The 17,607-nt window shown below is 36.3% G+C and overlaps 1 protein-coding gene across 3 annotated transcripts in view; it reads left to right on the forward strand.

Annotated features, from left to right (window-relative positions):
* The window catches only part of LOC108727318 (zinc transporter ZIP1), a 24,665-nt gene extending 7,564 nt beyond the window's left edge, over nt 1-17,101 (forward strand). The window contains exons 1-8 of one of the 3 annotated variants that reach the window (XM_018455406.1): nt 85-130; nt 2,626-2,867; nt 3,815-3,982; nt 4,331-4,492; nt 4,605-4,754; nt 5,762-5,969; nt 6,181-6,307; nt 16,064-17,101. In XM_018455406.1, coding sequence (XP_018310908.1) covers nt 2,653-2,867; nt 3,815-3,982; nt 4,331-4,492; nt 4,605-4,754; nt 5,762-5,969; nt 6,181-6,307; nt 16,064-16,347 — 1,314 coding nt within the window. In that variant the 5' untranslated portion in view covers nt 85-130; nt 2,626-2,652 and the 3' untranslated portion in view covers nt 16,348-17,101. Of the gene's footprint in view, nt 1-84; nt 131-2,625; nt 2,868-3,814; nt 3,983-4,330; nt 4,493-4,604; nt 4,755-5,761; nt 5,970-6,180; nt 6,308-8,688; nt 9,674-10,477; nt 11,547-16,063 lie in introns of those variants that run through there. The other 2 variants (XM_018455405.1, XM_018455404.1) reach the window with 2 other exon arrangements.
* The last annotated feature ends 506 nt before the right edge of the window (nt 17,102-17,607 follow it).

Consider the following 17,607-nt stretch of genomic DNA (forward strand, 5'->3'; position numbering starts at 1 on the left):
CGATTAGTAATGCGTCTTTCGTGATTATATATGGTGTAGCAAAACGTGTGTCGCTTGCTGAACGCCGTGCTTAGGAAAGGATGTTAATGTGCTAAAAGAAAAAGCCTATAAAACACGTTTTTTAAAAGAGGTATAAACGACGAAGCGATCATTGATTTATTTAATGTATGATCTATTTGTAATCAGTTGTATAATTTTTTCTTACTATAGTAAAACATTTTTGCGGTGTAATTTTCTATCATAATCACAATATATCTTGAAAAATAATAACAATCATATCTGTCATTTAGAAAAAAATGTTTGATAAGTCCAAAGTGTAACATAAAGTATAGATATACTATTGTACTTATTGTCAACTTCTCAAAAGAGTCCATTTCGAGAAGTTAATTACAATGTATATTTTAATTAAATTAGTCTTTCATAGTATATCGCAATATTTAACAATGAAATATAATATAATACAGTAACTTCGATGCAAGATTTAATGTTGAAGTTTAATGTTTCAGAGACTATAATCTGACAATTTTATTACCAAAGTTTCCGTGAAACCAAGCCGCCCATTGATTGAATTTTTCGATACTGAATTGTATTGTTTTTTTTACTTCGATTTTGCGTTGTCGTTGATGCAATCCAATTTTTCAAAAATTAAGATCCATATTTTTAATCAAACAAATTTTTAGCATTTTGAATATATTTGCATTGAATCGAAACAAATTATGTAATTCGTTTTAAACAAGTTACGCCGAGATAATAAAGCTATTTAAATTTCTAATTAACGCAACAAAATAAGATTATCTATCATATATGTATTATCAAGAGAGTATATATATTAATGAGAGAGAGAGAGAGAGATATTAACGAGATAACACTCATTACTTTCTTTTAAGATATAAGATACACATATATATATATCTCAAAGATAAGGGAAAGCAATGTGAAAATTAAAAGTAATTTTCCTGAAAAGTTTTTTTGTACATCGTTTATCGCTCTAAAAGTGAAACTATGGAAGTTTAATTATACTCGAGTTAACCTATTAAGGCCCATGACTAGATCAGCAAAGTTAGCAAAAGAACAACAATTGGAAATAGAATCCGAGCATGAAAAACATTTCCGACATATAATAGAAAGTACATTAAATAACAATTCTGCAATTAATTGTTGTAATCTTTGTTATTGTTCTTTTGTTAACTTCCTACTACTCTAGCCATAAGCAGGAACAAGTTTTAATAATTCGTAATATTTATTATTTTTTCTTGCATAAACGGAGAACGATTTAAAAAAAGTTATACAAATTTCTTTTGTAATTTTTTTGTAAAATCAATTTCCCTTTATAATCAATATTTAATAATTCGTTTATAACAAATAATATAATAATTATAATTAGTTATAAACCTAATTTTTATATCAAATGTTTTTCATGCTCCAATCTTGCCATGAAGCTCAATAAGTTAATATACAGAGCTTTTTTAAAAAAAAAAATAATAAAACGATTTATTATTAATTCAAACATACGATTCTCGGACGAAAAATTTTTGCAAAATGCTATGTCTAAAAATTATATTGTAGTACTTTTAACTCGACATGATTTCTTCTAAGCGAATTTTTATTTGATAAACATAATGAATTAGGATACGCTCTTCGGCTATAATATGTGATATGCAGAAATTTATAGTTTTATTTTTGTTAAATAACATTTATCGGAAACACTTATCGAGCGCGATAGATAATTATCCGATAAAATCAAGAGGTGTAAATTTACTATCAATATTATCGGAAAAACTTGATTCATAAGAGATTATGAGATTGCTTTAAATAAGATAAATGTAATAATAAAAGAGTTGAAGAAAGAGGAAATGAGGAAGAGAAGAATAGAGATATCAATTTCTTTTAAAATAAGTGTAACAATGAGAAACTATAGAAAAAGCTTGGATACACGGAAATTGCCCTTCGAGACGTGAAAAGATAATGTTTCCTTAGTAAAGTTAATATACTGACACAGAATTTCTGTGCAGTAATGAAATACCCTGAAGTAAAAAGAGATAAAATATATTAAAAATGCGTGAGTCGACGTTTAACTGCTGACTGTAACAAATATCCGCGAGAAATGTCTAGATGAAGCTGAGTCGTAAAAAGATTAGGCACGTATCTTCGTAATGAATTCTATAAAGAGAATTGCATGTATCTTTATTAAAATAAAAAAACGCAACACAACAAAGCGAAAAAAAAACAAACGGTCAGTTAATTATCACTTGTTAGACAATCTAATATGTTTTATTAATTCGCAGTCACGTATCTTTAATAGCGAATTCGATTGAATATACTCAATACGTACTGGTGTACATTAAAGCCATTGTACACAAATTGACGTAAAAATGTGTGTGCTTAATATAAACATAAAAACAGATTAAACCATGAAATCCTCAATACATTTTATTGTGCTGTTAAGTAAAATCTGTATTTTATGATTCGAAATATTTGTATTTTATTTTTATACAGATTAAATTTCTGTAGGTATGACTTTAATATGCATTAGTGCGTCCAACCGAATTTGCTATAAAATAATAAGTAAAAAATTATAACGTTTTCAGTTTGTAAGATTAAATATAGATATCATTGCGTTTACAGTGACAAAAAATCGAAAGACTCGCCATCATGTCGCTAACAGATGCCTTGCTCTCGATGGCGGGATTGAATATGTCGTCTTCCGACGACGAAGAGGAACTTTCCTCGGAGAATACGGAAAAGGACGTGTTAACCGCTAAGGCTGTTACCATGGTAGTTTTATGCATTGTCAGCACGATCATGGGTACCCTACCGATGTTTCTGGCCAAGTGGTTAAAGTGGGATATGAGCGGTCAAAACCCCAGGTAAAGATATCGTCTTAAGCAACGACGCATGACTTTAATATTACAGATCATAACAAGAATATTTTTTTATCATGATAATTCTCAAAAGAATTATTTAACATTTTATTGTTTAATTGTTATGCTTCCTTGAATTTTTCTTCTCGATCCGTCGTCTCTTGTTAGAGATGTAGTGATTTCTTCTATAATAATCCACTGATATATGGGACCTACTGTTGTTAACGCTATCAGTTGTTAACTAATCAGAAAAGGTTGTGGCACAGAGACTCTCGGTAGTTTATCATTGCCTTCCAAAAGGTCAAATAAAATCTGATGTGTGTTTTGGATGGATTTGTACCCGGATCTTTGACACAGAGAGCAGCCACGCAATTTTCTATCGCAGGCTTGTTCAATTTGAGCTCCAGAGCCAAAAACGCGAAGTCAACGACATAAAAAAATTCAATGTGGATAAGATTTTGGGGACTGTAAATATTGATACGTATCTGAGTGACGCTTATCAACATTTTATAATACAATCCCTGAAATCTTACTCACATTGAATTTTTTTGCGTCGATGGTTTTGCGTTTTGACTCCGCAGCTCAAATTGGACAGGTCTGCTCTAATACAATCGCTATCATTTTATGGATTACATGACAATAATCTTGACAATAATTCGTTAAAATATCTGTTAAAAGTCTATAAAAGATCTTTAATGAGATAAATTCAAAAGTAAATATTTACATTTGTATTCGCGAGATATCCGTGCGCGCAGGCGATAAGGTGGAAAGAGAAGAGAATCGAGGAACGATTCAAAACGTGTAACGGTCGCTGTAATACTCAAGAGACTACGACAACGTAATCCTCAAATGACATAAGTGCCGACATATTGCGTCTCGCCGATATCGTTAAGACCGATGATGTAATACGGCCGAAAGAGTTAAATCACTAAATACCGTTTTATTACGTGTAGATCGATGAAGACGGTGAGTATCCTACTTGGTTTCGGCGGAGGCGTTCTCTTCAGCACGACGTTCCTTCACTTGATACCAGAAGTTACGGAAGGCGTAGAGAATCTTATCGAGTCTGACGAACTGCCGCAGCTCAGTTTTTCACTGGCAGACATGCTTGCATGCACCGGGTGAGTCAATCCTTTGGCGTCATTACGTATAGATGCAAAATAAAAATCACCTTCTCAGAAACGGAATATCTCTTCATGAACGTGAGATACCTTGGTTTCAATAAGAGGCAAAGAATCATTCGTTACTCGTTTAAAATTGTTGATCTGATCATAGAATCACGATTTTATAAAGGTAATTATTTGATTTTATGAAGATAAATCTTTTTCATATTTAACTCTTTTTTAATTCAATTATGCAATTATTATAACATATATTAATTTTATTCTTTGATGATATCGAATTGGAAGTATCGTTGAAATGGAGCGCTTCAGAATTAAGGAATTAATTACCGCGGATTTCTTCCGTAGCTTCTTCATCATGTACCTGGTGGAAGAGTCTGTGCATACGTATCTCAAGAAGCGACAAATAACGAGGCGGGATAGCAACAAGAAGGACGTGAATCTTAGCACGAACGAATTGGTGGAAAACGGTCAAATACAGCCGTACGCTAATAATAATCACGCCCACACGTAAGCCTGTTTATGTTCGACTTTATCAATCATTTCATATCATCGTCGTGCCGATGATACTTCGCTGGCGCTAAGAAACTGCGAGAAAACTTTATTTTTTCTTAATTTATAGAGGCCACAGCCATTTACCAGCGATAATGACTACGGATGATGACTTCGTGATAACTTCGCTGAGAGGATTATTAATAGTACTCGGCTTATCCGTGCACGAGTTATTCGAGGGATTGGCGATTGGTTTAGAGAGCTCCGCCAATCATGTCTGGTAATTGCATCGCGAATGCGTCTTAATTCAAACCCTAATTTGAACCGCGCTCGTGCTCTAAATTAACCGTTACAAAGGCGGATTGTCAAACCCCACGTACTATAAATATAGTATTATTAACGCAACGGCTCTATGTCTGAGATTATGATGAAAGAAAGTTTCAATATAATTTTGGATCAATCATGCAAAAAAATATTTTGTTGCTCCAAAGAAAGAATTCCGATAGAATTATAGCTGTTTTTTGTATCTGATAGAAAATTATGTATCGTACACATAGAATTTATAGCACAAATCTAAATTCTATCTCATCTGTCATCTATATGATTAGGTGCAATACATATCCAATATCGTAGTACTTGCTAAATAAATAATTTGCACTATAACTGCAAGATCACTTTTTTGAGTAATCCCAAGTAGAACACAAGTCATAATTAAGTCATAATGATACTCTCAAAAAAGTGATCTAGTTAAGAAAATTATCTAAGTACGAAAAACTAGCTAAAACAGATAAATTTGTAGTAAGTACTGCGATATTAGATGTGTATTGTATCTAATCATATAGATGAATTTAGATTTGTGCTATAAATTCTATGTGTATTGTACATAGTTTTCTATTAGATACAAAAAACAGCGATAATTCTAGCTGGAGTAGTAAAATATTTTTCTGTGTGTATCATGGGACGTCATTATGACGTCATTTGATACTTAAAATGAACTTATAAATGACAGATAAGATCGTGTCGATGTTCTTATGATAATTATATTATTACGACTTCTATGTGTTTTACTTGAGATTTTATTAGTATATTTTAGATTCAAGAATCAAATTTAATTAAATTTTCTAAAAATATCATGCTATTAAGCTTAGATTAATAGCTTTAACATTGTAGATTAGTTGACGATTAATAAATCTCATCTTAGTAACCGCGCTACATATTTAATATGGGTTAAACCGCTATCGCGAAACGAAGGACAGCGGTATGACAAACGATACGACTCGTCCGTAGGTACATGTTCCTCGCGGTGGCGTCCCACAAATTCGTCATTGCCTTCTGCATCGGAATAGAACTGATCGCGTCCAGAACCAGGCCGTACCTGTCCGTGATTTACACATGTGCATTCGCCGTGGTGTCGCCGCTGGGAATTGGCATCGGGATGGCTCTCGTCGGCGGCGGAAGCGCGGCCACGAGTGGACCACTGGCAGTGATACTGCAGGCAAGTTTCTCCATCTCTTTTAGGGGAAATACCGGTTTCAGGAAATAAAAAATTTCGATGAGATAATCGATGACGGTAATATGTGTGTCGAAGAAGCTCTTCATATTCAAAGAATCGGAATTCCGCGTAATCTGTGAACTGGTCGAGCAGCAAACACGCGGTATGTACGCAGAAAAAAAATACTCTTATAGCTTTTTTTTCCTTATCTCAGGGATTGGCATCGGGAACTCTGCTGTTCGTGGTGTTCTTCGAGATCTTGCAAGAACATCGCACCGGACTCAGACAATACTTCTCGATTCTCTTCGGTTTCCTTGTGATGTTCTGTTTGCAGATATTGAGTAAGTACAAACGATTTTATTTTGTGCTAACGCACAGCGATGTTTTTGTATCCCTCGTTGATAGCAAGCGCATAGAAATTGGAGTACTTAGCGCTATAAATAAATGCCCGATCTTTACGCTTTATTAAATAGGTTCTTCGTATCTAATAAATGTAACAATTGAGAATTTTAATAGATAAGAATATTGTCTCGCTCACTTATCGACTTATCTGTATTACAATTAAAAGTGCGCGATTTTTCTTCAAATGTATCAACTACTTACTTGTTAGAAAAATCGAAGCACAACAATACGATAAACAGATGCTTTTCATTGTGCTTTTGATCAACACAAGTCAATAAGTGTCGACACGTGTCAATACATGAACGACAATAAGTGTCGTTCTATCTTTATTACTTATTAAATGTAAAGCAAGATAGAACGACTGCTCGAGTCATTAAATAAAAAGCATCCATTATTAAATGAGAATAGTTCACAAAAATAATACATGAGGCATTGATTTAGTGCTTTGTCATGTATTATTTTTATAAATAATTCTCATTCTGTTTATCACATTGTTGTGCTTCAATTTTGCTAAGTAATTGATACATTTGAAGAAAGATTAGTTACATAATTAACAATCAGTTTAGTTTTTTAGTCCCTTATAATTGAAATAATTTTCAATAAATGCGAATATTTCTTTATTAGTAGATAATCTTCTCTCCTCTTCAAACAAAATCTATACATAAATCTTAAGAATTAAAAAATACGTTTTAATTAGATAAAAACACATAAATCTAAATAGAAAAAGCGAAGAAATATTTTGTGAATGAACTTTTAAAATACATCGAATGAGGGTAATGCTTCAAGCATGTATCTGAGGTCGAAGAGCATCGACACAGCCAACACTTATCGATTCTTAATGAGTAATTATTATCGCTGGTCAACAACCAACTTATCACAGTATATAAATATGTGCGCATTCGCGTTTGCAGTTTTAAACGAGAGGATGCGCTTTTGTTGAAGCTAATATTCGAAATGACATGCAGTAAATATGTCATGTGTAAATTGTACATACAAACTGTACATACTACAAGAAGTGATAGCAGAGGGAGAACGGGATGTGGAGGGAGAAAGAGAATGTGGCACAAAATGCAAAGGACATCCTGCCTGATGATTCACGCGGCACGATTCCCGTACCGTTTGAATTTTGTTCGTTTGTGAACACTTTTTCTACATATCGTTAGACGATAACCAGAAAAATTTCGATACGAAAAGGTTTTCCATTTACAGCGTTTGCTTATTTATGAGTCATGCAAATTATTTCTTTGCTCACGTGTTATTCCTCATGCTTCATATACGGTTTATCACTCAATGATCATGAAAAATAGAAGAAAAATCTAAACTATCGCATAAGAAAGTAAACGCAATTATAAATTTTTATTATCAGCTTAAATAACGATAAAGGATGTTGCTATCGTCATTGTCGATCTCGCTTTTATTAGATTAGACAAAATATTCCACAGCTGCTTGAATTTCACGACTTCGGCGACGTTCAATAAGGCGTCCAACACGGTGGTGTTATCCTTTCGCTTTTCGCGCGAAAAGGGTGAAAGTATCATAGAGCCAGAAAAATAATCACGGAGGCGTGATCGTCTCGATAGCCCACATCGTTAAATTCATTTTTTGAAAGCGACGAAAGTACGGTGCCGCCTTTACTTTTACATTTTCTCATCCATATCGCGACGCTATAGAAATAAATCTCTCTCGGTTAAGAGAAATTATTAGTTTCTATAAAATTGCCTCAAATTCTCTCTGTGAGAAATCTAGAGGGTTGATTTTTTTAAGGATCTCCTTTTTCCTCCATTCCTTTATTTAATCTTCTCGTTACATCGGTACTGCTCAAGGAGAGATTCATTTATCTCGCGGTCTAATTCACGGTGCGAATGTTATTCATGACGCTGTGGGCGCGAACGTGGAATAGCCTGCGTCTGCACGCGTGCCCTTACACGAGCGTCTCCGAGTGTCGCCAACGAACTTCTCTCATTCACGCGTGCACGTGTGTACACACTGTACACGCGCCCACGCACGAACGCGTCTACCGCCCGCGCAGGAGGGAAAATACATTGCGCGTTGCTCTTCGCCGGACACAGTTACAGCGATGTAACAGATATTGAGTGCGCCCAACAATGCCAAAGTGTAAAGACAAAGTGTGGAAATTCAACATCTTTTATCTTTTCTCCCTTCCCTTTTTTTTATCTCCTCTGCTTTTCTCTTTTTCCATTTAAATCCTTCCTTTCCTATTTTTTCCCTCCATTTTTACCTTCTCTCTTGACCTTCTTTTCCTTTTTTTTTTTCGTTTTTTCCTTCCTTTTCATTTTACTTCCGTTCGTGTGCGTTTCCATTCTCTTTTTTTCCCCATCGACCTCGCGTGCATTTCGATGAGAAGAAAGAGAGCAACTTCACGAGACCGTCGGTCTTTACGCCACTGAATGAGGGACGATCAGCCGTGGTGCAGGTGCCAGAAAGAGTACGCTAGCGAATGATTGTTGGACAAGGACGAGCGTAGCGGTCGCGGGAGTGGGCAGGAAACGGTTCGGTTCGGACTATGTAAGACGACGAGGCGGCGGCCGAGGGGTCCGATCGAGTCGAGTTTCCATCGAGACCGGAGTGTCCGATCAGCCGTCGCGACGCGTGGAGCTTTACGCCGTTTGCAATCTGTCCGCCTCGTCCAAGATCGTAGGATACGACTAATCAGCGGAAAACCCGATCAGGTTCAATCCCAAGTTTTGTTCCGACTAGGTCACCGCGAACGTCTCGATTATCCACGCGAGAGAGTCTTCGTGAATTGGAGAACGGAACGTCCTCGATAAAAAGTGCAGGATTGAGATGAATCCCGTCGCCGACAGGAACGCGCGATTGAGAGAAGTAGTGAAGTGGTGACGAGGTAAATTCTACCGCGACGTCGGTGTCTTGAGCGGATTTCACTCCCGATATTTTACTCGCGTGTGTTTGACGTGATCGCTTCGGTGATCGATCTTACCGGCGTAAAATCCTTGAAAAAGAAGAGGAGAAAAAATAGAGATCGAAGTTCCTTTCCTCATCATATCATCATCACATACGAAATGGAGGACACGACGTCCGGACAAGATTCGTCCAATATCCTTCTGATGTCAAAGATCGGCGCGATGGTCGGTCTTGGCTTTGGTTCTCTTGCACTGGGAACGCTGCCGTTGATGGTGGGACGTTACAGAGCCAAGAGGCAACTTCGTCAGAAACGTCACCAGAAACGCCAGGCGATGTCTTCCAATTCTAGCACCTCCACGTCCACTTCAGCATCCGACGCTTCCTCGCCGAACATTAATTCGACCTCCGCGGCCAATAAGCAAGTACGTCCGAGAAACGATCAGAAATTTTAGTCACCGACATCTGGTCCACTCGCAGCATCTCCGGAAAGCTCGTTTTTGTGCCAATTATAATCAAATCGACTCGCTGCAGGTGTTACGAAGTCACATTCGAAAAATAATGGATATTATCAAGGATACTCAGTGGAATATCTTTGATACCGGTTGATATTCTTGGATATCTATTAATTCTACCTGTGTTGCATATAGATCGTTTTTTAATTCAGCGATTTTTAATTCCTGAATATCGATTCTGTTCCATTTTATCTTCGTTAAGTGTATAGCACATTCTGATTTCAAATATTGTATAATGTGTTAATGTACGAGTAATCTTAAATATGTTTAGAATGGCACAAAGTTGAGATGAATAATATTTGATTATGTCAGAAATAGGGAAATATTGTTTGCAAAAAATATTTAATAATATTGATCTAACTCATTTAATGATAATCAATCGATCAATATTAATTGTGATCCGGAGTAGCTGCTCTTAGGATGCTCGGTATTTTACAATCGGCATTTATAGACTCTCTGGACTATTTGGAATCAATCTTGATTCTTATAGCTGCAAACGCCGTGTATATGCATCTGGTTATAACAGTGAAGATAAGTAAATTCTAAACGAACAATTACAACTTCTCGTAAATATCACATATTTTATACACATCGTAAATATCACATATTTTATACATATTTTATTACATAAAAAATTGATTCCAAAATGGTCAAAGAGTCCATAGAAATACAAATTCTAAAACGGATTCCAAAGTACCGCGCCATCGTCTTTAGGGTCTCTTGACGTCGCTCTTGCTCTGCTTCGGCGGCGGCGTGCTCCTGTTTACGACGTTCATACATCTGGCACCGGAAGTTCGCGCTAGCGTAGAGACACATCAGTCGAATAAACAACTGCCCGATTTGGGTTCCCTCGGTCTGGCTGAGCTGCTCTTCTGCGGTGGTTTCTTCCTCGTTTATCTGGTCGAGGAAGCCGTGCATGCCGCCCTTACCGGCAAACCCGAATCTTCGGAAGCATTACTCTACCGAACAGTGTCGGTGCGCAGATGCAACAACAATCAAACGGGTCCGTCAGGTTCGTCGGTGACATCGAATGGCTCGATCACTACCGTGTCCACGACGACCAAGTCCACCGCGTGGAAAGACACCAACGATGCCGAGGACAACAAAGATCCGGCAAACCGGCTGAAACTCCAACTCGATGATTCTCGCGATCAAACAGGCAAGAACGATAAAGTGCTGCCGCCTATTTTCGTCCTGCCTGTCGCGTTATCGAACGAAGAACATAAAGTTGTTCGGAGGCATTCTGATCTAGAATTAGCAATTCCAGAATTAAACTACTCGATCAATCATCATCATTCCCATGACCATCATCATCAGCACGGCCCGGTGCAAAACACTTCAATACAAGGACTATTGACTGTGCTCGCGTTGTCCTTTCACGCAATATTCGAGGGTCTAGCGGTGGGTCTGGAACCATCTATCAGTTCGGTCGCATATCTGGCAGCCGCTATCGCGACCCATAAATTGGTGATCGCCTTCTGCGTCGGAATGGAGCTCTACGTGGCCGGCGCATCGACCAAGACCACCCTCGGCTACCTGTTAATCTTTTCCATGGTTACGCCGATCGGGATCGCCGTGGGACTCGTCCTCGCTCATTTCAAGAACGACAGCGAGAATTTAGGACCCACACCCACCATACTTCAAGGCATGGCGGCTGGTACCCTACTTTACGTGGTATTCTTCGAGGTCCTAGCGCGGGAGAGAGCAAACGAGAAGAGCGGCTTGCTGCAGCTAGTCGCAATCATTATTGGCTTTACGCTGATGCTGGGTCTACAGATCGCCAGTGAGTTCGTTTCCAGGAAAACGAGAGAATCCCCCACGTCTCTGAAATGCACCGGAGCGTATCGCGACGCAATACACACCGCTGATGCCGGATAAATGCATTATCGTCACTCTAACGATGTCCTTCGTAGCGGAGCTTATTGCGCGTTTCCTTTCTGCTTTTCGCGTGACCGGTAAATTTCCGCGTGTCAAAACGGGAAATCGCGCACAAATTTATTACCGTATAGTGAAAGTCCATCCCGGTTCCATTAGGATTCACCGGAAGCCATCTCTTCCTTAACTTCCTCGACGCGAATTTGCGTACGAGCACATTATTATTCACAGAGACCAGTTTTATCCTGAATAATTCAGACATTTTTCCTGGTTGTCTTCAAAAATGTATAATATTTCATATGCGAATTATCGATTCAAAATCTATCTTCACTAAGTGAACATGTCGATAAAGCAAATCGCTCATCGCGGCTTCTCAATCGTAGATATTTGATATTCTTTCCATATACAGATAGAGATGTAAAATTACTGTCAAATTCAATTTGACAATAGGGAGATTTTGCAAAAACGTGGATACGATGAAAATCACGTTATCCTTTTTTTAATTAGTTGTTAAAAAGAAGATAACGTGACCTTAGCGTTCACCGTATCTGAATAAACGGTATTGCAAAAACTCCCTAATTACTTGCGGTGAAATTACAGTAAAATGGTAATTTATTAGTAATTTTGATAAAATTTATTGTCTTTATAGTTTTATGTACAAATAGACTGTATTTCCATACTTATGTATAAAATAAAACAACATTCTAATATTCCTAATAGGAATCGTTGAATAACAGAGCTATTCAGAATAACAGGATAAAATTTAAATATATAATTTAATCGGAACAAAGTTCACTAAACGCTGTCGATTGTCATCTAGAGATGTAAAAGTAACAACAAATTTAATTTGACAATTACTTATGGTAAAATTTTAGTAAAATTTTGGTAATATTTGATGCTTTTTTTATAGTTTTATGCACAAATAGGTCTTATTTATATTCTTCACATTGATGCATAAGATAAAACAACATTCTTCTAATATTCTCACCGAGAATATAAATCGCTTATAAAATAATAACCATTCACTAAGTCTGAACGTAAAATCTAATCGATGCTAAAGTCCGTTTTCAATATATAGTTCTCTAAAGATTAAAAATTACCAAAAGTATTTATAAATGAAAATCATTGATGAATCTGTAGGTAACCATATAATGGGGACATTCAGATCCGATTTCACAAATGTAAGATTAACTTTAATTTCAGTTTAACTTACTCTCTAACTTTTTCTTATTCTAGAATAAAAAGATATTGACAACATATTGACAATATGTAATATCAAAATGAAAATATGAGTTAAATAAAGGGTTTTTAACTTTATGGTTAAATGCTTTTACATTAAATTATTTTATTTTATAATTTTTTCAAATTATCATTTTATCAGGCTCCAAAAATTACTGACTAATTTACCGTAATTTACCGTGTAAATTATCGTCAAATTCGGTCATTTTCGTCCCTATATAGCACAGAAGCTTGCAGCAACAGTGTAACGTTCCAGCAATATTACAGTAACATTGCAAACATCACGTAATGTTGCTGTAAACTTCTGTGCTGTATGGGTTGCGATTAAAATTTTTTAAATCGCTCGTCGTGATTGTTCCATCAAGGATATTCGATATCCTTGCAATTAAAATTTTCAGAATCGCACGTCTCGGTGCAAACCTATTACAGGTACGCCCTTGATACACTTCACGTGTTGGTTCTTCGGTACTTGTCTAATCTATCGATTTGTCTTAAACCGACGAGCTACAAACTGAAAAGTCAGGGTCAGGGCAAATTGGAGTAAGAGAAGCGCAGGATCCCTCGTCATAGAAATTCTCGTAGCGTGCAACGCTCGTTTGTTCAGAACTTGCCGCGGAAATAGATCTTATCTAGACGTTCTAGACGTTAAAAAAAATGATATACGAATCAGACAGATATGTGTATATGTATATGTATGTACGAGTGTACAGAATTGAATTATTTGTTCATCACAGAATACCAGCCGATAACAGTTGTTTGCTTCTGATAGTTTATACCACTTTATCATGATTTCAGTAGAATACGGTTAGTGACTTTGATAAAATTGATGGATTCATGACGCCAGCAGAAGCAAACAGTAATTTGTACTAATCGTGAAATGTTTCTAATTCAAATTCACTTTAAAATTATTTCATTCTTTTTTTTTCATAATCAAGAGCATTCGCCTTCATTTTTAAAAATTAAATCTCGACTCCGTCGAAAATGTTCGGAATTAATGAAATGAGCTACTGAGCGAGAATTTCTATGACGAGAGACTCTGCTTCTTCTACTCCAATTGCTCTGACTCTGACTATTCAGTTGTAAATGTTGCATTAGATGCTTATTTAGCATCTAATATTTTTAAACATTAGATAATAAACAACATTTACAACTGAATAGTCAGGGTCGAATTGAAGTAGGAGAAGAAAAGATCTTCATCATAGAAACGTTCTCGCCGAGTAGCACATTCCATTAATTCCGAACATTTCCGACGAACTCGAGACTTAATTATAATATCACTGACATGATCGGTTATTTGCACGCGTGCCGTATACATTATTACTTTGTATCAAATAACATTAAAGAGATTGCACGAGTGTCATTTCATCGAGAAAGTAACAGGTGGGAGAGGTGGATCGTAATATTTCTGTAGATATGTCATCTGTTACGCAATCTTAATTGCATCTTGACCTTCTCGCAAGAGTGCGAAAGATTCGCGAAATCGAGATCGTAGGTGTAACGTTCCGCTTCAATTCTAAAGCTGAATGACGCAAGAAACTAGATGCATTAACAAATCTTAATCTTGTGGAACAATATCATAAAAGTGCACAAATGAAAAAAGTCTAAAATCCGGTAGACCAGATATTGAGGTTGAAACAGAAATTAATCAATCAGAAGAAAGAAAACCAATCTCAAGTTTAGTAAACTTTGCTATGGTCAAATTCAGTTTCAATTTCAATCTCAATCTCTAGTCTAATACGATTTTAGGAACATTAATATAATATAATTTCTATTAAAATGTGATAAAATAGTGCATATGAAGTATTCATTAATTCGGATATATTTTATATAATGTTGTACGTATAAGAAGCAAAATATTATAATACGAAGAAATTAGATTATATGCTTTCTATCCATTAAATGGTTTATTGGAGCATTTATCCTACATAAAATACGAGCTCATTACTCTTACTCGTGTCTGTGCGAAACATGAACTTTTACACAAGTCGCGTCGGCTGCCACATGATTGGCAAATTGCATACGGAAACAACCCACTTCTTCCAAGGCACACGGGTTTCACGTGTGGTGCTGGAATGACGTATGAACACTGTCATGCTGACAACAGACAGACGAATCTCAATCTCGTAAGGGATCTGGTTATAATCCCAAGGCTTTCTCTCCACCCATGGCAATGACCCAGGACGGGTAGGTCGATGGACGATCCGACCGACTTTCGACGGCTTTCTCAACCGTTTGACGTATTTCGCGATGACAAAATTGTCGTCAAGTGTTTGAGTGCTGTTTGGAGAATTTCGTATGTATTTATACATACGTAGAAATTAATTACGGAAGGCTCGATAAGTGGCGATAGTGGAAACGGATGGTGCATGATCAGACGCGTGACATTCACACGCTCAAATTATGATATAACTTTGTCGCGAAATATAACACTTCAAAGGAAATTTTATAATTCATTATTACTAGCATGTTACAAGTTCAAATAATTAATCTGATAACCTAATAACCTTAAACATTATTGTGTTTTCGAACTGTCGTTTCTCTTTATCAATGATAATTAATAAAAACTAATCTGTTACTGTTATCAAATCATTTCATAAAAACGTATTAAAATGAATTAAAATAAATTCACAAAATGTATTTCCAAAGTCAAATAACGAAGTTAAATAACTTATAAAAAAATCGAGATTTAAAAAAAATTTAATTCTTCGTCTAATAATATAATTAATAACAAAAACGTAGAAGAGAGAGAGAGAAACGGAAGAACCCAACTTACGAAAATTTTGCAAAATTTAATACATACGCACGGAGAATTTTCTTTTAAAATTTATTCTGAAAATATGGTAGTGTGGTACAATACAATATTTGAAAGATTTTTACCATGCACTTCACTAAAATTAATCAAACTTGTTTTATATTTTATTGTAGTTTTATTAATAAATGAGAGATAAAAAAAAATCTTCGAAATACAATGTTGTTCCACGACTATCATATTTTCTAGAGTAAAAAGAAAACATTCTCCGTGCGTGAACGCAAATAGTTCAATTATTCTAATTAATCTTCGTAATTGGAGAAATATAACTTCGCCTAAAATGGATCGCCGGTTCCTTTTACAGATCCCGTGATTGGTTCCTTCGCGTGCTTTAAAAATCGCGTGAAATCTCAAACATCTACGCTTTCTGTCTACAGCTGCCCATTCCCACTCACATGATGACAGTGGACACGGACATTCGCACGGTGGCCATGGACACTCGCATGATTGCTATGGATCATCCAACCATACGGAGATAGAAGAGCAACATGATCATGATCACAATCACAATCACGACGTAGTCACAGGAGTGATCGACAAAGTGACAGACAACATCGCCGAGGTTCTCACCAATGCCCTCACGTCCTCGACGACGCCGTCGACGACGGTACAGAGGAATAATATAAACGAGACCAGTCCATTAAATCCTCAACGTAGTTAGGGGACCGATCTTTGGGTTCCCGTAAGTTCCACGCTCCACGACTGAATTCTCTTCAGCAAGAGATTTCAGCGCAACCAAGATCTCTCGGGAAACTCAAAGATCTCGAGATGGCAACAATGCCTTTACTCAGGGGACTCTTTTCGCATTTTTTTTATCATTTAGCAAAGAAAATGAAATATTGAAACGAGAAGAAGATTAGCGTTTTAACCTGATGTCTTAATGTATGACTCTACACATCGATCGGATGGACCGGTAGATGGATGTTTCTGATGGACATGGTGCAAATAGCGGGAAACTCGCTATGTTCGATAAGACGATGTCTTTCATTGCTGCTTTGACTGGGAACGGCGCGACGGAATAAACTTTCAGGATTTCCAATATTTCCGCTGACTTATCGTGACAAACATTCTGAAGAATTTCTCGTTCAAAGTAGCGATCGGAAAAAAAAAACGTTCGCGTGTCGATATATCATATCCGAGTTTATTTTTTTAGATTACGTAATAGAGAATAAGTTAATCCGTAGTGCATGATTATTTAAGTGTCTTCAAGAACTAGATACTCCAAAGTGTGTGTATCTAAAATATTTATTGATAATATATGAAGGCATTCTCCAGAGTTTAAATAATTCTTGATAGCAATAAAAAAAGGACGCTGAGCTTTTTGTTATTGCGAGAGCCGGTCCATCAATTTCCTAATTATTCAACGAATCCAAACAGGCCATGCGCATTTATAGTAAGAATTTTTAATAAATTACCACAGATATTTTTTACAACTGTGTCATATTTTTTTATGCCTAATATAATGGGAAATGGGAAGTTTTTCAGCAGATCTTTTAAGCTCCGTGATTTCCTAAATTTTACCTTCCTTTATATTTTTGTAAAAAAAAAATTAATAGAAAGTTTATTATTTTTACATTAAAAAGGAATATTTGAAATTATTTCAAGACTAGTGAGAGTTTATCCTCGCGATTGGAAAGTGATTGTAGTAAAAATAAATTGCTTGAAAAACGCATATAAAATACGCTTTTCAAACGCTTCTCCACGAGGCAAAAACACTTTCGTAAACGTCATCTGGATTTCGCGTTGAGAGCAGTTATTGTTGGAAAGCATGCCGTGTCATTGTGGTGCGACGAAACAATAGCGGTCGCGAACGAGACACGCGAAGAAGCACACTGCACCATGCAGCGATCGACCAACGTTTGCGGTTACATAGAGTGTCCCTGTTTTCTAAAGTCAAAGTAAAGTAAAGCTTTATCTATTC

The sequence above is a fragment of the Mycetomoellerius zeteki genome, unplaced genomic scaffold (assembly GCF_001594055.1).
Source record: "Mycetomoellerius zeteki isolate Tzet28-1 unplaced genomic scaffold, Tzet1.0 scaffold48, whole genome shotgun sequence".
In the NCBI taxonomy this organism is placed as follows: domain Eukaryota; kingdom Metazoa; phylum Arthropoda; class Insecta; order Hymenoptera; family Formicidae; genus Mycetomoellerius; species Mycetomoellerius zeteki.